Source organism: Natrix helvetica (genome assembly GCF_964273705.1).
Source record: "Natrix helvetica genome assembly, chromosome: 13".
Taxonomy (NCBI): Eukaryota; Metazoa; Chordata; class Lepidosauria; order Squamata; family Natricidae; genus Natrix; species Natrix helvetica.
Genome location: NC_138557.1, coordinates 5,381,707 through 5,402,102, shown reverse-complemented (window position 1 = coordinate 5,402,102; position 20,396 = coordinate 5,381,707). Strand labels below are relative to the sequence as shown.

The 20,396-nt window shown below is 43.9% G+C and overlaps 1 protein-coding gene across 2 annotated transcripts; it reads right to left on the bottom strand.

Moving 5' to 3' along the window:
- Positions 1-412: 412 nt before the first annotated feature.
- On the bottom strand, positions 413-19,658 carry RAC1 (Rac family small GTPase 1). 2 transcript variants are annotated; one of them, XM_081965726.1, is made up of 7 exons: positions 19,380-19,658; positions 10,089-10,160; positions 8,730-8,847; positions 6,547-6,603; positions 4,456-4,518; positions 3,344-3,503; positions 413-2,151 (listed from the first exon to the last, which is right to left on the bottom strand). In XM_081965726.1, exons 1-7 carry the CDS (start codon positions 19,412-19,414, stop codon positions 2,021-2,023), a joined length of 636 nt encoding a protein of 211 aa, XP_081821852.1. In that variant the 5' UTR covers positions 19,415-19,658; the 3' UTR covers positions 413-2,020. The 2 variants fall into 2 exon arrangements, with proteins under 2 accessions (XP_081821852.1, XP_081821853.1); XM_081965727.1 differs by lacking the exon at positions 6,547-6,603 and having other exon boundaries at positions 19,380-19,647.
- Positions 19,659-20,396: the final 738 nt, after the last annotated feature.

The following is a 20,396-nucleotide window of genomic DNA, read 5'->3' as shown; positions in this document are numbered from 1 at the left end:
GAAAACTGCAACCGTCAGAAATAGGAGTCAGTTACCAAGTGTCCGAATTTTGATCCTTTTGATCATGGAGATTTGTTGCAGTCGACGGAAAAAAAATGGTCGTAAGTCACTTTTTCAGTGCCCATGTAACTTCCAACGGCCGCTAAATGAACTTTTGTAAGTGGAGGATTACCTGGAGTTTTTTAAAAAAATTAGGAAGCAAGGAAAACAAAAGCAGAGTGGGTTAAGAGGCGGGGAAACAAGCCACAGTACAAAGCTCCAGCCCCGTTGTGTATCTGCACAACTGGCACACAGAGTTTTAACCCACGAGGTGCTTCAATTCCCATCCCTGGGGATGGAGAAGAGTCCTGCAACAGGATGGCACATTCTACACACATCAATGCATCTCACGGAGTCTGAATGGCAACCCGGGTGTGGTTTAAGAATTTATTAAGTCATACATGCAAAACAGATTGCTAACTTGCATTACCAAAAAAGATCCAATGTAAAAACTTCACAATCTTGCAAACTCCAATTTATATATATTTATATTTATATTTATATATATATATGTATATATTTGTTTCTAGTGATTGAAAGAGGGGAGTGGGGGGAGAGAAATCAATGCGTTCTTGCCAGCATCTGACGTACAGAACCTCACAGGCCTGATTACGGTTATTAAACCAGGTTTCCTGAAAATGTTAAAACAAAAACAAAAAATGAGCCATGTCGGTGTTAGTAAAATTAAAACAGCTTCAGGGATACCTGGCAGATAAAGAGACATTAGCCAGAGGAAAAAAGTGGGGTGAAATACGTATATATATATATTTTTATAAAAGAAAAAATGGGTCGATCAGCTGCCCTTGATTTTTACACCAAATTACCTTCAAGACTTGACAAAAGCCTTTTAAGCCAGCTACATAATTAGGACAGTTGGGGGAAATAAAAGACAGAAGACTACGTTTGACTACTCTTATCTTATTTAAAAAAAAAAGTGGCTAATACAATTTTTTTTAAAATGCTTTAAAATACAAATTAATATTTGGAAGAGATTCTATAAGAAAAGTATCCAGCAAGAACATGTGAGAAAGCTCAAAATTGTAATAAGCTTAAAGTCCCACCGGAATCATATGAGCGAATACTCTAGAAAAAAAATTCCAACCTGCTGTTCAGCTGGTTCAAAAGGAAGAATTCCTTTTGTGGGTTTTTCATCATACAAGCGAGAGAAAATAATATCCCCCTCGGTTTTAAACGAGCGTGTTGACAATGTAGTGTACATTTGATCTTTACAGTGTCAAAATACTGTCTGGCCGATATCCGTCGGCCAAAAGTCAGTCTTTCCTCCGAGAAAATAGTTAATTCTGCCGTGAAGGAAGACAAATACATTTCAAGGAAAAAAATAGCTTTAATCACAGACCTTAGTAGATTTGAGATATATAGATATATATATTAAAAAAAGGGAAGGGTTAATCTGGAGTTGTCAATTATTGCATTTGTTCAAGCATGAAACAATGGGTGTGAAGAAGCTGTCGGATGAACGAGTGCATTTTTAGACAGCAATGGGGTTTTTTCCATCATTTTTCCTGGGTGGAAAAAAAAACCCGATTAAAGTGTTGCAACTGCTAATAAAACATTAGTAATTTTTTTTTTTAAAGACGCCTGCCTGACTTTGTAAGACAAAAAGAGAGACAGGCCCGGGTGGCTTCACATAACAAAGCACAGCAAATCCAAGCAGTCAAAGGAGCAGAAAAGTTTGGCAACGTTTGATTAAGCGGAGCGAAAAAAGGGACGGGGCGGGAAATAAGGCCTTTTATATAAGTTTGTCTTTTTTTAAAAAAAAGAGGGAGAGAAGGAAGGAAGAAGCTAACTTTTTTTTTAAACAAAGGGAAATATGTAAGATGGATGTTTAAGATAACCTGAAGGGGAGACAACCGATTAAAAAAAAAAAAACTGAACGCAGGAATGCTCCGTTATTCCAAGCAAAGCACAAAAGGTTTTTTTTTGGAGGGGTGGGGGGGTGAGGGGGAGAGCAGAAGCGGCATTAGAGCAGCAGGCATTTTCTCTTCCTCTTCTTGACTGGAGGGGGGCATAGCACGGCTCGGATGGCTTCGTCGAAGACCGTCTTGAGGCCCCGCTGCGTAAGTGCTGAGCATTCTAGATATTTGACCGCACCTACAAAAAAAAGGAAAGAGCAGCTGGCTGAGGAAGACGCAAATCCTAAAATTAAAAAGCAGCAGCAATGTTCCTGGCAGTAGGGAAGCAGGGAGACTGAAATGTTCAGCCTCACAAAAGGATTTAAAGATCTCATTTCGTCTGTCTACCAATCTTCTCTCTTTCTCTCGTCTGTCCTTTATCCATCCATCTCGCCTTATCAATTTATCTAAATCCCTCAAGCAAATTACCGTATATTTTTCTCTTTATCTACCATCGTCAGCTGGACTGAGTTTCAGATGCCACCTCTCTCTCTCTCGTTCTCTGCTTTCTACCTGTTTGTTTTTTGGGTAATCATAGAGTTGTATTTCTCTTGCTGTGTCCGATTTTATTGTTCTGTAGTTTGACTTCTGTTCGCGCTCTTTTCATTTCTTCCTTTTTACTCTTTGTAAGCCACCTCTTACAAAGTGGCCCCCGTGGCGAGAGAAGGGGTGAGTAAATTTAACAAAAACGTAAATCTACTCATCCACATCTATTTATCGCCCTATCTCATCTATCAATCTAACCCAGGAATGTCAAACTCAATTTCATTGAGGGACACATCCAGGTTGTGTTTGACCTCGGGAGGCGGTGGGGGGGGGGGGGGGCATAGCCAGGGTAGGGTGTGGCCAGCCTGACGTCACTTGTGTCGGGGGTACCTGTGGTGTCCCGGGTGGGGCTGAGAATTCAGGAGAATCACACGTGGCCTCCTGCAGCCCTCTTCGAGCGAAAACGGACCTCCATTTTTGCTAGCAGATGGCTGCAGGAGGCCATCCCGGAGGCGGTCTCCAGCCCTGTCGTGCTCCATTTTTGCTGGCGGAGGCCCCGCGGGCCAGTCTTTCACTATTTCCAGATGTGGCCTGCGGGCCTTGAGTTTGATACCTCTGATCTAACCTATCATATTTTTCTCACCTATCTATCCAACTCATCTTAACACATGTGTGTGTTTATTTATCTCTATATCTCATCTATCTATCATCTCTCAATCAATTTATCTTATATCTTTAATAGGTATGGACTCTCCACTCCCAGAATTCCTGGCTGGGGGAACTGGAATTCTGGGAGTTGAAGTCTACGCTTCTTAAAATTGCCAACCTTGGAAAACACTGCTCTACAAGCCTCTCAATCCAAAGAGACCCTAAGAAATAGCCCTCCGAATGGGCCAAGGGCCTACCGATCTCCTTCGCCATGGCAAGGCCTTGTGGGTAGGTGATCGGCGTCAGCTTCTTCTCCTTGAGTTTTTCAATAGTGTCTTTGTCATCTCGGAGGTCGAGTTTGGTTCCCACTAGGATGATGGGGGTATTGGGGCAGTGGTGTCGCACCTCTGGATACCACTGCAGAAGAAGGGGGGAAAATGTTAAATTGTTCTGCCTAGAAAATCAACACCATCAAAAGAGATACAAAGCCAACTTCCCCACCAATCAGCCAGAGTCTTAAGGCATGCCACCTAACGGGGCACTCCACAAAAAAACCTCCACATAGAAACAAGCAGAACAGAAGGGAATGGAACAGAACAGAGTATTAGAATGGAATGGAATAGAATAGAGAATAGAACAGAATAGAGAATAGAATAGAAAACAGAAGGGAATAGAATAGAGAATGGAATAGAATAGAATAGAGAATGGAATGGAATGGAATAGAATAGAGAATAGAATAGAAAACAAGGGAATAGAATAGAATAGAGAATAGAACAGAATAGCGAATGGAACAGAATAGAATAGAGAATGGAATGGAATAGAGAACAGAATAGAATAGAATTCTTTATTGGTCAAGGGTGATTGGACACACAAGGAATTTGTCTCTGGTGCATAAGCTCTCAGTGCACAGAAGAAGAATAAAATACAGTCATCAAGAATAAGAAGATACAACACTTAGTGATAGTCAAGGTTACTAATAAGCTATCAAATCATACTAGGAATCAATCAATATAAATCGTAAGGATCCAAGCACAAAGTTACAGTCATACAATCAGGGGAGGAGATGGGTGATAAGAACCACGAGAAGATTAATAGGAAGCAGAACAAACAAGCAAGAGTTCAGAGCTCTATTTCATTATGAGCTTGATGGACAGTCCATGACAAGAGGAATAACTTTTGCCCCTGGCTTTTACCTTTAATGTTAAGCATGGTGTGGCAAGCGGGATATCGGTTCTATTTCCAAAATGATTTCCGTCATTTAAAAGCCATTCACTGAACTCCTTGACTGATTCCTTTTCCTCCTATTAATAGCCTAGGTCTCTCTTAAAAGGAGGGGAGGGGAAACAATGAGGATGTTTTTTTAACTCACCTTTGCACGGACATTTTCGAAGGATGCTGGGCTCACAAGGGAAAAGCAAATTAAGAACACATCCTGCAAAACAACATCAACAGAACTTCAGTCTCCAGGGGGTTGATGAGATTTTCACATAACCCAGCTCCACGGAGGAGTTCTAATTGCCAAGGAAGAGCTATTTGGGGCTGGCAGGATAGACTATGTCAAAATTATGGCATTCCAAATGGCATTAAATACTAGCAGGCAAGAAATGATACAAGAATGAAAGGACCCATTGCATGGGTGACTTAGTCCTTCACCCCATTCCATGAGAGTTTCTGTCTTAAAAAGGTACTGATTCCTTCTCTGCTGCATGGATTTTTATTTATTTATATCCCCCCTTTGTTATTTTATTAACTCAAGGCAGCTAGCATAGCTTAATGCTCCTCCTCCTTCCTCCTCCTATTTTCCCCACAACGACATCCCTGTAAAGTGGACCGGGCTGAGAGAGAGGCCCAAAGTCACTCATTTGGCTTTCATGCCTAAGGCGGGACTAGAACTCACAGTCTCCTAGTGATTGGCCGAAGGTTACCCAGCTGGCTTTCATGCCTAAGGCAAGACTAGAAATCAGTCCCCTGGTGATTGGTCCAAAGTCACCCAGCTGGCTTTCTTGCATAAGGTGGAACTAGAACTCACTGTCTCCTGGTGATTGGCCCAAAGTCACCTACCTGGATTTCATGGCTAAGGAGGAACTAGAACTCACTGTCTCCTGGTGATTGGCCCAAAGTCACCTACCTGGATTTCATGGCTAAGGAGGGACTAGAACTCACTGTCTCCTGGTGATTGGCCCAAAGTCACCCAGCCACCTTTCATGCCTAAGGTGGGACTAGAACTCACTGTCTCCTGGTGATTGGCCCAAGGTTACCCACCTGGCTTTCATGCCTAAGGTGGGACTAGAACTCACTGTCTCCTGGCACCTTCACCACTAAACCAAACTACATTAGGGCTGCACAATGTATTAAATCACATCCAGCTAGTTGCCCTCACGTCAATGTTCCATAAAGTGTCAGCCAATACACAACTTTCAAGTTTTCTTTAGCGCCGTCCTTTTAACGCAACTTGAGAGGCTGGAAAATAACCCCCCAACATTTGTTCCAGAAACGAATCCGTCATTAGCCCACCATTCCCGAATGCCGTTTCTGAACCATCAAAAATGGTTGAAACCTACGCCACATCTGCCCCTGCACATCGACAGCTGGGCTGCTACGAATCAGAGAGCCCTCTGGCGTGTTAGTTGATTTGAGCTGCAGCTCTTGGCCACCGGAGAGGCCTTCCCAAGTTAAGCATTGGCAACCATAATTAAGCATGCATCCAGGTAATGGGTGGAAAGTAGGCGTGCTCCCATGACTCCCCGCAGCACCTCTCACTGGCTCCTGCCCAGACCATCTCCTTCCCATCGTTCCCAGCCCCTTTGAAGGAAGTGGCTTTTGTAAATGCTTGGATTTAACGGCTTGTAATTACCTAGGAGTCTCCAACCGTGGCAATTTTAAGACCTATAGTAGTGATGGCGAACCTTTTTGGCTCAGGGTGCCAGCCAGCTGGTCTTCGGGTTTCCAGTATGCACATGCCAGCTGGTCTTTGTTCCTGTGAGCACCAAAAACCAAAGACCATCAGGCCCGCACAAACATGCATGTTGTTTGGCCGTTTTTAGCCGTTTTCAGTTTGTTTTCCAGACCATTTGGGGCCTGAAAAATGGCCCCCAAACGGCCTGTTTTTTGGCTGTTTTTGAGGCCGTTTTCCAGCGCTCTGGCACCTGTGAAGATTAGCTGGCCAGAAACCAGAAGAGCAGCCGGCTACTGCACACATGCCCAGAGAGAGGGCTCTGCGTGCCAACTCTGACACACGGTGCCATAGGTTCGCCACCACGGATCTATAGATTTCAACTCCCAAAGGTCCCCAAGCCAACAGAGTTGAAGTCCACAGGCCTTTAAAATGGCCAAGGCTGGAGTGGCAGGAAGGTGCCCGGAGGAGAGGAAGCCAAGTTTTAGGGCTGCGGAAGTGGCAAAGAGGAAGGCAAAGGGCCACCCGCAAAGCGCTTGGGACGTAATGGGTGAAAGCGTTACATACGCAGAGTGGCTGCCGCTTCCCACTGGGGCTTAAATCCTTACCACTCGTTCCTTCAACCTAGTAATAGCACGAGACAATTTGGGTTAATGTTAGAGGAGACGCTGGAAAAAGACGCTCTTTGCGCGTTGGCAGGAAAGCGGGCGCGACGTTCCAGGGGCTTTGCGGCTTCGGAAGTGCGAGGGATCGGATCTTAAGATTGAAGTGGGCCATGTTTTGTTTTTTTTAAGTTTCAAATTCTTCTGCTGGTAGAAAACTAGTCCAGAGAGAAACTTACTTGAGGCTCAATTTTTTCTGCGGGGAAGATTGGCAATCTTAGAAAACAACCGTGGCTGGCAAGTTATTCAACTCTCCTTTTGTTTTTGAGCCTATTAACAAAGGAGAAGGGGAGAGGCAGCGCAATGGCTCCTGCGCTGTTTCTCCACTCCGCTACACTTCGGAGGTGTGCTTTCCCCCCCTCCTCATTTGATTGCTGTCCCAGATAAATCCCGCTTCTCTGGAACAAAGGACTCCTCCCCCCCCCTTTTCTTTTCTGGCAGTTTTTGTTAGAAGCAATGAAGCCGTCAACAAAGGGCTCTTGCCGAATTTGCTCTTCCGCAGAGCCAGAGCAGGTCACAAAAAACCGTCTTCCCGGAGTTGTACGTGTAAAACGGATAGTGAGCAAGCAAAGAAGAAGAAGGGAGGGGGGTTGAGCATTTTCACAGGAGGGGTGGCAAGGGGAGGAAAAGAAAAAAAAAACCCCACCCCAAATCGATTGAAGAGCCAGGAAAGGATCTCAGTTCTCTTTGTGGGAACTTTGTGTGTTAATTATTCTGGTTAGTTTTGAGAAGAGCAAGTTTGGGACAAAGCCGTAAGGAGAAGCCGAAGAAATACCTGGATCACAGGTGTACAATTTGGTCCGCTCTGATAAACAAAATATTGGGACTCATAAAAGCCACGTTAAATTCATGATAGGTCTAGAATAGATTCTAGACTCTAGAGCAGGGGTGTCCAAACTTGGGAACTTTAAGACTTGTGGACTTCAACTTCCAGAATTCCCCAGCCAGCCATGCTGGCTGGGGAATTCTGGGAGTTAAAGTCCACAAGTCTTAAAGTTCCCAAGTTTGGACACCCCTGCTCTAGACCAAGCTTCAATGGACATTGCAGAAGAAACCTTGCTGGCTAGAAAGGTGTTAAAATATTTGTGTGTCCTTGTTGTGTGTTAGAACGCACTTAAGGCTAGCTTATCAAAAGTTTGTGCGTGCTTTGGCTTTGGCTGAGATTTTACAGGTGGGCAGTTCCTAAATTTGACGAATAAAATGAAAACAGTTCTTGAATTTATCTAATTGCAACCAAGTTTTGGAAAAAGACGCTTTTCACACAACAAGGGCTCCCTTAACTTGCCAGGGTGGGAGCGGGAAAACCCAAAATAACCCTAGCTAGTTTCTTACTTTAAAAGACCGCCAAAAAAATAATGGGAAGAATTATGCTGTAAAGTAGTGCTTTCGAACTGCTGGGTTGGCAGACTCTGGGACAAATCACAGGAGCTCATTCTGTTACGCGGCGCTAGGGATTTGAACTGTTGAATTGCCGACCTTCTGATCGACAAGCTGAGTGTCTTAGCCACTGAGCCACCGCATCCCTCAAAAGGTACGCAAGAAGCAATTCGTGGCAGCAAAGAGAGGGAAAGCAATCACATTAAAGGGAAGCTGCTCATTCCAAGGGTTTAGAAATTGATTTCTGACAGTTGACTGGAAACGCCACAAATCCCAGAATTGCACGAGGCTGCTGGAGAAGAGGGAGAGAACGGTTTGAGCGTAAGACTTATGGCACTTGCAGGGCAGGAAGGAACATTAGAGGTGACATGAGAACTACGACGCCAGTTTGCGAGAGACTGTGACAGTGGGTTAGTTCGGGGAGAGGCTCTGGGTACAGTGCCGCAGCCTGTTGGGAACCAGGCCACGCAAGCAGCAGGCGAGTGAGCAAAGCTTTATCTGGCATGTGGGGGATCTAAGGTGCAAGTGTAAGCATCCCCCCCACCCCCCAGGTCCGTGGAAAAATTGTCTTCCACAAAACTGGTCCCTGGTGCCAGAAAGGTTGGGGACCGCTGGGTTGGTTCCTTTTACATTAGAGCTAGGAGCTTCTCTGACTGTCAGCAAGCCTGTAAGAAGACGAGGCAGGCGACTCTGCCAGCGTGTCACACTTACTGTTTGCGGGTAAGACAGCGGGCGTAGTCTGTCGTAGTCTTCCTGTCCAGCAGTATCCCACAAGCCCAGGTTGACCGGCTTCCCGTCCACCATCACATTGGCAGAGTAGTTGTCAAATCTGCCAGGGAACATGAATCAATTAGCACCGTCTTACTACGCTCGGGCGTTCTGCTTGAAACAGAAAGGCATGAGATGCCAACCGAGCACTGATGAGGTTACTTGGCTGGTTAATGAAACGTCTGTAACAAAATAAGCAAGTACAGAGAGCACAAAGGAGCCCTCAATGTTAACTCTGGGTTGCAATGATAAGGCCCGTTTCAGATGATAGAAGTACTGTTTACTATGGCTTAGTCTACTTCAAAGGGCGAGTGTGCTTTAGGTTTTTAACCTGTGCGGAAGAAAGTTGGAAGTCATTTTTTTCTATAGCTTTTCCCCCTCTTCGTTGTCAGGTCTCATGTTTGTTTTTTCCTACCTTTTTAAATTTTCAATTCTTTTTTTTTTAAACACTTTTCTAAACCTTAACAAAAATACAAAACCCAGCACATTCTCTTCAAAGCCGGGTCAGAGTACGTGTAGATTAAAACACCATCTCTGTAAGAGGTTTAAGCCCAAAGTAAGGAATGTGGCTTATCCTTTAAATGATAAAAAAGAAGAGAAACCGTGCCATCTTCAAAGATTACTAATTTTATATTTTCAAAGTTGATTCTGGCCCGTGAAATCTTGTGTCTTTCAGACCCTGAAGACTTGTTCCCTCCGCCCCCACATGTTTTTTTTTCTCTCTCCAAAAACTGGCAATGTGTTTCTGTAATTCAATATTGTGATATTTCTGCGTTTTTTAAAAGTGCTTTATTATAGTAACCTGCAATATTAATTTAAATGAATGCAGAATTATTTCAATGTCTTAGAATAGTGCAAGTATTTCAGCACACAGAGCCCACGTCACAGGAAACCTCTCCCATATGAGTTATGTTAAAACAAATGATAACAATGTTGGACTTCAGTCAACAGATGCTGCTCAAGAATCCTCAGGCATTGCAAACTTCTGACATGCTAGTTTTTTATTATTATTTTATAGTTTAAATATATTAGCATTTATTTTATTTATTCCGTTTGTGTGTATATATATATATATTGCGAACCACTCAAGAGTCATTGGGAATTAGGCAGGGAATAAACTGAATAAATAAAATAAATGCTAATTTCCCAGAAATGGAGAGCAATGGCAAAGATACGCAAGAAAATATTCGTGCCAAAGCTACTACTTAAAGAGCAGCTCCTCTATTATAAAGCAACCCAATCAAGCCTCTTTATGATCTTTTTAACACTTACAAATGATCAAAAGAAAACTAAAATACTCACACAGTTGGTATATATTCTCCAGGAAATGCATTGGTTGTGTAACTGATGAGTAGGCATGTTTTACCTACAGCACTGTGAAAGAGAGGGGGGAAAAAAGAAATTATAAGAAATTATTCATGTGATGGAGATAACAAGGAAGCCATTCAGCAGAGATAATCAGCTGTTTATTAGTACTTGAATTTAAACAAGATAGATCTAATCCTTTAACTGCTATATATTTATGATTTATGTCAGCCAAGTTAGATAAAGGATTCAAAGTCTTTAAAATGCATACTTGGCTGAAATACTTCAGATACACCTTCCTTACACACTGCTAATTTGCAGGCCAGACATGCAAGCTTCCCACAAGCACAGAACACTGACACTTGATTTTGTGAATTTTCTGGAAACGCACAGACGGCCGTTATGGAGGGCTGGATACTGGATGGGGTTCTGAAATCTTTCTGCAAAAGATGTCATCAAAAAACACAACAAAGAATGTTCTTTCTACGCCAACTTAAGAAGCTCAAACTGCCCAAGGAACTGCCCAGTTCTACGGAGGAATTATTGAGTCTGTCCTCTGCACCTCCATAACTGCCTGGTTTGGTTCTGCAACCCAACAAGACAGAGGTTATCCTTTAGAGGATAATTAGAACTGCAGAAAAAACAATTACTACCAAGCTGCCTTCCACTGAGGACCTGTACATTGCACAAGTCAAAGAGAGGCCCGTGAAAATATTTACAGACCCCTCACATCCTGGACTTAAATTGTTTCAACTCGAAGCTATAAAGCACTGCACACCAAGACAACTAGACATAAGAACAGTTTTTTCCGGAACGCCATCACTCTGCTAAACAAATAATTCTCTCACCATTGTACCCATTGACTATCATTAAGTGTTGTACCTTATGATTCGTGATGAATGTATCTTTTCTTTTTATGTACACTAAGAGCATATACACTAAAGACAAATTCCTTGTGTGTCCAATCACACCTGGCCAATAAAGAAGGAAGGAAGGAAGGAAGATGTACACTAAGAGCACATATACTAAAGACAAATTCCTTGTGTGTCCAATCACACTTGGCCAATAAAGAAAGAAAGAAAGAAAGAAAGAAAGAAAGAAAGAAAGAAAGAAAGAAAGAAAGAAAGAAAGAAAGAAAGAGAAAGAAAGAAAGATGTACACTAAGAGCATATAAGACAAATTCCTTGTGTGTCCAATCACACTTGGCCAAGAAAGAAAGAAAGAAGAAAGAAAGAAAGAAAGAAAGAAAGAAAGAAAGAAAGAAAGAGAGAGAGAGAGAAAGAAAGAAAGATGTACACTAAGAGCATATAAGACAAATTCCTTGTGTGTCCAATCACACTTGGCCAATAAAGAAGAAAGAAAGAAAGAATTCAATGTTCATTCAAGTTCTGAAGTCAGAATTTGTCATCCCAGCTTTGTGTTATTATTAGACCTTTTTAATTTTCTTAACCTGCCCGTGGGCTGTGATTTCTGGGGCTTGCAAAGCCCGTGCTGCCAATGTTTAAAGCCAAACATGCCTGTTTTGAAAGAAGAGTCCCTTCCTGTGAGGCACATGTGGGCTGGAGTAACTTAACGTGCATCGCTGTGCATTTAAAGCCATGAAGTCTAAATCAATGGAGCAAATGGCATTTCATTGTGGCAGGGAGAAAAAGAGCCTCACCGCGGGGAGAAGCCTATCAGCGGCACAGAGTGAAGGAAAACACCCACAACACGCAAGGGGCGTTTTAGGAGAAAAAGGAGGTTTCTTGAGCTTTTTTTTTTTTTTTTACAGAGAGGGCTGAATTCAGGGAGGGACTCATGAATTGGTTCCCTTCTTGGGGTAGTGAAAGAAAGAGAGGAAACCATGGAAAGAGAACACTTGATGCTATTTTCACCCACCAATCCTACAGAGCCCAGGCCAAAGTCCTCTTCAATCCAAAGTCCTCTTCAATGCACTGGGAAGGCACCAGAGCGCCAATTGTACCACTCGGCGTGGACTTTTGAATGACATCGTTATTTTAAAGCAATGGATTGACAGGAGGTTTTTAACTGCCCGGGGTGGGTGGGGGGAAGGGGGGGATCCATTTCCACCTCCAGATAATGTCATGTTTTTTCATTGAGGCTTGTTGGTTTTTTTTTGTTTTGTTTTGTTTTGTTGTGGGTGGAAATTCTTAAGTCATTCTGGCACGACTACAGGAACGTTACTTCAAAATAATAATAAAAACCTAAAATTGCTAGAAGCTTTGAAAGTGTTTGATTGCCGGGGATGGGATGGGGAGTATCTTAAGCATAACAAGGTACATATGGCTCCTTCCGACAGTTTAGTTGCAGAAGGGATTATTTGTAGCTCAGGGTAGGACTGAGGTGCTCTCTGAGGTTGTTTTCTTGCAGACATTTCATTACCCAACTAGGTAACATCATCAGTACTACAGGGGAGTCGGTTTTTTTTTTTTTTAAATCCTTCTAACATTGATGATGCTACCTAATTGGGAAACATCTGCAAGAAAACAACCTCAGAGTGCACCAAGGTAAAGGTTCCCCTCGCACATGTGTGCTAGTCGTTCCCGACTCTAGAGGGCGGTGCTCAAAGGCGAAGAGCAAGCGCTGTCGAAGATGTCTCTGTGGTCATGTGGTTGGCATGACTCAACGCCGAAGGCGCAAGGAACGCTGTTACCTTCCCATCAAAGGCAGTTCCTATTTTTCTACTTGCATTTTTCACATGCTTTCGAACTACTAGGTTGGCAGAAGCTGGGACAAGCAACGGGAGCTCACTCCGTTACATGGCGCTAGGGATTCGAACCACCCTGCTGCCGACCTTCTGATCGACAAGCTCAGCATCTTAGTCACTGAGCCACGTGTCCCTTCGATAAAGTGTACTGGGCTATATATTGCAGGTTTCACTAGTGTCCAACGAATGTAGATTTGCTTGCTTGTAGCTTTTAACTGGACCTGTTCTTTTTGCCTCGGTTTTAAGATGCTACCTTTGTTCTGGAATTATTACAAAACCAAATCAGCCATTTCATAAGTAACTAAATGCAGATTATTTTCTCCTTCAACTTCTTAAAAGGTTTTGAGAAGCAAATCTGTCTCAGATTTCCTACAAGGCAAGAACCTTACAGAGGCACTCCAAAATGTTGAAAAGGGGGTAGGAAAGATTTTTAACCGGGGCCTTTAAAGCAAGCCTCCTCAGTGGTCGTGCAGGACAAGTCAAACAGGTCCAGGGAGAGAAGAAATGCCCACAAGAACAAATGCATTCCTTCTATTCGAAATCTCCCGTCTTCTAAGCTTGCTGGCTTTCAGCCCGATGAGCCAGCTCTGTACTCGGTCCCAAGATGAAAAGTTTGATTTACCTAGAGATTCTGTCGTGATCCTCTGGATCAAGTAAACAGAACACTTCCTAGTGTTCTAGTCCTAGAAGCCAAGTTTATTTCAGAGAAAAAAAAAACACGACGTCAAATCTGCTGACATTAACTTAGTCAAAAGCCCCCAAGACCTACACACAAGCCAGAAAAATGCAGGAATACAGAATTCTGATTTGTTTAATCCTGCAGAGGTTTCTCCGCACCTCAGCCCAAAAAAATGAACTGGAGCTTGGAATGTCCTACTTGGGGTGGGAGGAGAGAACAGGCCAATTCTGGGATTTCCACAGCCCTGTTTATCAATCTATTTTCCTTGGGCCAGAAAATCGCATCGCGCCCCTTCAGAAAATAGGCAATGACTGCTTACTTGGCAATTCGCTTTCTAGGCCCATTGTTCCCAACCTAATTCCGTCAATATGCACGGGACCTGAATTCTCATCATCCACAGCCGTTTTCAGCCAATGGTGAGGCCGGCTGGGAGTTACGGGAGCTGAAATCAGCACAAGCGGATGGAGGCTAATCTGGGAACGAATGTTCTGGGTCCACATTGTAAAAAGCTGGCGCTGGGATACCCCATCAGCTCATGAACCACAATAAAAAGCTGACTGCAGCTCATACCCTTGCACAGACGACAGACGAGGCTCAAAAAAACCAAGCAATGGAGGGGTATGGGTAGTCCTCAACTTACGACACTTCGTTTAGTGACCATTCAAATTTGCAACGGCACTGGAAAAAAGGGGGACTTACGACTGTTTTTCACACTTAAGGTCACTGCAGCATCCCCGTGGCCAGGTGATCAAAATTCAGACACTTGGCAACTGGCTCACAGTTATGACGGTGGCCGTGTCCCCGAGGTCACGCGATCCCCTTTTACGAGCAAGGTCAATGAGGAAGCCAGATTCGCTTAACAACCGGGTACGGAACTCATCAAGTGCAGTGATTCACTTAATAGCGGATGCAAGAATGGTTGGGAAATGGGGCAAAACTCAACTTAACAAGTGTCTCGCTTAACAACAGAAATTCTGGCCTCGATTGTGGTTGTTAAAGTCACTTCATTTCCCCAACCTTATAGTCACAGGGAGGGCATTATAAACCCCAGCAGAAGCAGGAATAATTAATCTGCAAACAAGAGTTAATGATACACCGGTGGCCAGTGGTTTTTTTTCTGATATTTCCCCTTGCAGGACCAGCTAAGAAAATTCCCCTCTTTTGCGTTTGCATCCAGGGTTTTTCCTGAGAGGGGGGTGGGGAGGGAGGAAGAGAGAGAACAGGAAAAGTGGCTCATATATCAAACCTCATTTCCTGGAGCATGAGAGCATGTCAGCTTTTCAGTAAACACAAGAATAATAGAAAGGAGTAGATGCCGTATCAATCAGCTTTAAATTACCACTGCTTAAAATCGGCCTAAAGGTTAGTGGGAAACTTTTTAAAGCCGTTGTCTTGAAGCAATCTAGGGGAAGAGAGCGGGGTCTCCGCTGTTGTGAGGGGCCGGGAGACAAACACGAGGGAGACACAAAAGCTGCTCCTAGCACATATGGTTCCAATTGGGGCAGGGAAAGGAAGCAAATGGGCGTTTCTAAGTAAATAGAATAGTGTTCTTTCCATTATCTTTTTTTCCTGTTTCACCTATTAGGTCATGATGCAAAGAAGGAGAATGTGAGGGCCTAGAGCCACGATTTTGGGTTTTGGCAATACTTTACACAAAGCTTTAGAAGCAGAGTGTCCAAACTTGGGAACTTTTAAGACTTGTGGACTTCAACTCCCAGAATTCCCCAGCCAGCATGATGGCAGAATGGGAATTCTGGGAGTTGAAGTCCACAAGTCTTAAAGTTCCCATGTTTGGACACCCCTGCTTTAAGAGAGAGTTAGGAATTACCTAAGGAACATCTATTTCATCTTTTTAATGTGTCAGAAAAAGCTGCCCTTTGCAACGGTGAAAGGCAGAGAATCTGTAAGGCAGTATTCCCCAACCTTGGCAATGTCCAAGTGTAAGGACTTCAAATCCCAGAATTCCAGAGTCTGCAGAGCCATGGCTGAGAATTCTGGGAGCTGAAGCTGACTTTGCCATGGTTGGGAAGCATTACATTAAGAGTGGTTTTAGATGCCTAAAATCCCACCATTGATCTACATGCTGAGCTAATCCTCCTTAAAGAATACAAGAATTTGGGGGGATAATTTATACTCCACATTATCAGACCTCAACTACTTTTAAATTGTATTCAGTTTAGCGGTGTGTTGTTGAACTGTATACTTAAATAGCTGAACATGAACAAAATGAAAAATGTCAACAAGAAGCAGATAGTATTAGAAACAATGACACCTGCTATTACAAAACCTGGTTATTGGTCATAAAATCTCTGAATTGCAAGGCTTAAGTCTGATCAGGAAGTTTGTATTTTATCTCAGTTTCATTCATAAAGCAAGGTTTTTCAAACCGTCCCAAATCTTAAAGTTACCCATTTTAGAGAATCAGCAAAGATATCATGGTATAAAATAATGCATAAACAAAAGTAGCAATATACACAATAATCGTTTAGCGATGTATCTGGGAAAGAAAAGCTGCACAGCCCAAAGAACTCAATTTTGTGCACCGCTTTCTCCCACGACCAACTGCAGCAAATTTAACAAAGGAAATATCTGCTAAATCCTCCTCCACTCTCAAGCCAAATCAAGAGTCAATAAAGGCAGGGCTTGAAAAATATTTTAAATATTTGAGAACTAGAATCATAGTTACGATGCTATCCAGAGCTATTTTTTTAAAAAATTAAATTTTAGGCATCGTTATTTCACTTTAGGGGTGTGGATGATGCCCAGCTATCTGGAGGATTTTTGAAAGCCATCTGGATCTCTCTGGAAATATTTTTTAAAAAACTTATTTCCAAAATTCAAAAACGGCGAAATTAAAAATTAAGCCACATTTTCAATGCCTGAACGGCACCATTTCCTCATTCTCAAAGGTAAGTTGCTACTCAAATTTAGTCAGATTGTGGATAAGGTTTCAGGGAAATTTCAGAGTTCAAAATAAATAAAGGCTTGACTCATTATGTTAACATTTAAGTTGTGCATCACTACCTCTGTAAGGTAGAACATTCACAACTGATCTCACCACCATCCCCCTTAATAAAAAGGAGTGCTCATCTTACTACAGTTCATTTATTTCCATTTTCAAACTGATTCATCTCAAAAGGCTCCATGCAGGAAATACAACCTCCCAAAAATATTTTGGGAACGGGCCAGTTGCTCCAAAAGGTCTGGCTTCTTTTTAAAGATAGCTAAAAATAGTCTTAAAATAACTCCAGACTTCGAGAAGAAAAAAAAATGTTTCTTTTGTTAACCACAAAACAAAGCGAAGATTCATATTCTTCGGGTACTTACGGAAGAAAGGCAAAAAGCAGCCCAAAACATCAGCAAATCACTAAATTTTTGGGACCTCACCCCAAGGATTAGGGATTCTGCCCAATACACACTTCAACGAAATCTACACAACTCCATGTTTGAGCATTCCAAAGCCTCAGCTACCTTGATAACTTTTCAGGGGGAAAAAAAAAACCTTTACAAAAGCTAACCATTTTTATATCAAGGGGGATTTACAGTGTCCATGTAAAAACTTTGGGCTTGCCATAGGGGGGAAAAAAGCTCTTTTTAAAGGAATATTTCTCTTGTTTTCCCGTCTTAAGTCATTCCTTACTTAGAGAACAAAGAAAGAAAGCCAGGAATCTATTGAGAAACTGCCCCACAGTGAGAGAGACAAAGGTCTAACCCTTATCTTACAATCCAAGGAGTGCCTTAGGCTTCACTTATTAAAATCAGCTTGATCAGGACAATTGAAAGGGGAGTCACATGACATCCAAGGAAACCATAAATCGGGATCAAGGGAAGGAAAACAGTAACAGGCAGTCCTTGACTTACGACCACAATTGAGTCCAATTTTGTTGCTGAGTGAGGTAGTTGTTAAGGGAGATTTGCCCCATTTTACGACCTTCCTTGTTAAGCGAATCACTTGCAGTTCCTTTAAACTAGCAACAGTGAATCTGGTTCCCCCCAATTGACTTTGCTTGTCAGACGGTCGCAAAAGGGGATCGCATGATTCTGGGACATGACAACTGTTGTAAATGTGATTCTGCTGTCGAGCATCCGAATTTAAATCACGTGGCCACAGGGACGCTGCAACAGTCCTCAGAGTGAAAAGGGTCGTAGCTCACTTTTTCCAGTGCCGTTGTAACTTTGAATGGTCACTAAGCGAGCTGTCGTAAGTCGAGGACTACCTGCAATGTAGCCAAGCCTGGACACAATACGTTCTTGTTGTACTTGGGAACCAGCCCCACTGAAACACACTTATCTGACAGACAAGTCTACCTAGTTTAAGAAAGGTTTATGTAAAGCCAAGGTAGACTTGCTGCGGGCTATTTAGTAACTCACAGAGAAGTCCCAGCTCCTAGGAACAAATTGCAAACATATCTAAGCTGCAATCTTGCATAGATGAAGGAACAAGCTTCAATTAATCGGGCAGTAATGAGACAGGATTTGGAGACCTAAAGCAGAATCAAACTTATCCTAACAAGCAGCCTTCCTAACTTGGCACTGCGAGCTGGGCTGGCCTGCAAGCACCCCACCGGCCCCACCCAGCGCGATTTTATTGTATCTCGTTATTGTAAATTAAATGCCAAAAATTGTAATCCAACCCGAACAAAGAACACCCCATTGGAGAAGGCTGCCAAAAAAAAGAGCAGACAATTAAAGAGACATAAAAACTTCTTCATTTCTGGCATTTCCTGTATGTAGCTAAAGGTTTAATTTTTTTTTTTTAAAAAGGAGAAAGGAATGGGAACTCAAGCAAAAGGATGCCCTTCACAAGCTAATGGAAACCCCGCAAAGATTGGGGATGGGGGAGATCAAAGCAATGAAATAAAATTATCCAGAGTTGTTGAGAATCACGGGACACACCCCTTTAATAAATACATCCCTTTTGAATGCATTTCCAAATCTTTCTGGCAAATATGTCCATGTTTCCCTGCCCATCGAGCAATTTTCTTTATTTTCCACTCCCTGGTGCCAAAAGTGCTTCCCCCATCCAAAAAAAGGCAATTGGATTTTCTTGATTCCCCCCTCCCCTCTGAAAACATATCCCTTCTCATCCAAGGAGCTTCTTCAATTCAGTTCAACAGAACAGAAGCAGCTTCTTGGATGAAGATTTCATTATTTCAAAAGAACTAAAAAGAAACCAAGAAAGTCCAGTTGCCTTTTGGAAAAGAAGAGAGGAGAAAGAAGAGAAAGAGAAGAAAAAAGAAAGAGAAGGAGAGGAGAGGAGAAAAGAAAAGAAAAGAGAAAAGAAAGAGAAGACAAAGAAGAGAAGAGAGAGGAGAGAAAGAGGGGAGAAGAGAAGAGAAGAGGAAAAGAGAAAAAAGAAAAGAGAAGAAAAGAAGAGAAAAGAGAAGGAAAGAAGAAAAGAGAAAAGAAGAGAAAAGAGGAGAGGAGAAAAAAGAAAAGAAAAAGAACTTTTGGGGCAACCATGGCTTGGATGATGAAGAATCCCCATAGACTCCCAATGACTTCAAAGCATTTTGAGACCCAAAATCGACCTAAAATAAAGACCACCCTATACACAACCATACCCACCCACCCCACCCGGGGAGATTAAAGGGGGAGAGGGGGGAATCCCACTTTCCGGCTCCCCAGTCCATTTAAACACCCCCGGTCCCCTTTTAAAGCCCTTTTTTGGCATGGAGAAGAGAAGATCTCATCCTCACGCCCCTTTGAGAGGGAAGCCCCCCCCTCAATTCCTTCCAGGGTCCATATTCAGGCCTGGGGCTGAAGGGGGGGCTTGGATTTCTTCCCCCCACCTCACGGCTGGACTCCGACCCCCATAAGGCGCAGCCAAGCGCCGGCCGGACGAATAAGCTCCCCTCAGCCCCGGGGTGGGGATGGGGGTCGACGCGAGTGGGCCACTCACCCGTCGCCCACCACCACACACTTGATGGCCTGCATCGGGGCGGCTGCTCGAGCGTGGGCGCGAAGGAGAGAAAGGAAAGGCCCTCAGCGGCCTCGGCTGCCTCTCGGGCTTCGGGGCTAGCGCTGCTTCCCTCGGAAGGAACGGCGAGGAGGGCCCGGAGAGGAGGCGGAGAAAAGGGCGGCAGGAGCTGAGGAGGCAACGGCCACCACCCAAAGCGCAGGGCGGGCGACTGAGGCGAGCGCGGAGGAAACCGGAAGCGGCCGCTCCGCTCACTTCCGGCCGCCAGCGAGCGAGAGAGCGCCCTCCCCCCTCTCCCCCTTCTCCTCCTCCTCCTCCTCCTCTCGGGCCCGCCTTCTTCCGGAAGGCTTTCGGACGCCCGATGGGAAGAGGGGGGGGCGGGGTCGAGGCGCTTCGGGAGCTTCCGACGCCCATCACGGCCACGCCCGGCGCCTGGCGAGGGAAGGACGAAGAGCTTCGGGTAGAGTGCGCGCGCGCCTCGGATTTCGGGTCTTCGGTTCAACCCGTCGATCTTCGTGCTGCGGCTTCGGGTATCGATCGGCGTCGCACGGGGGCGCCACGTTGGCGGTCTCTTTGCTCCAGAGTTATGAAAAGTAGGGGGGGGGAAGCATTAAAAAGAAGGCTGATTATTCCTCCCGACCTTTGCTTGATCTTTTAGCCGCTACAAGGGTCACTTTTTCCTAGGACAAAGTAAGCGACCGAAAATGACTTTCTGGAATTGGGGTTTTGAACCCAGTTGGGTTTGAACTAGGGTTGGTTTAATGCCCACTAAGCATAACCATGTAAGGTGGCTCAGTGGCTAAGGCGCTGAGCTTGTCGATCAGAAAGGTCAGCGGTTCGAATCCCTAGCGCCGCGTAACGGAGTGAGCTCCCGTGACTTGTCCCAGCTTCCGCCAACCTAGCAGTTCGAAAGCACGTAAAAATGCAAGTAGAAAAATAGGGACCACCTTTGGTGGGAAGGGAACAGCGTTCCGTGAGCCTTTGGTGTTGAGTCATGCC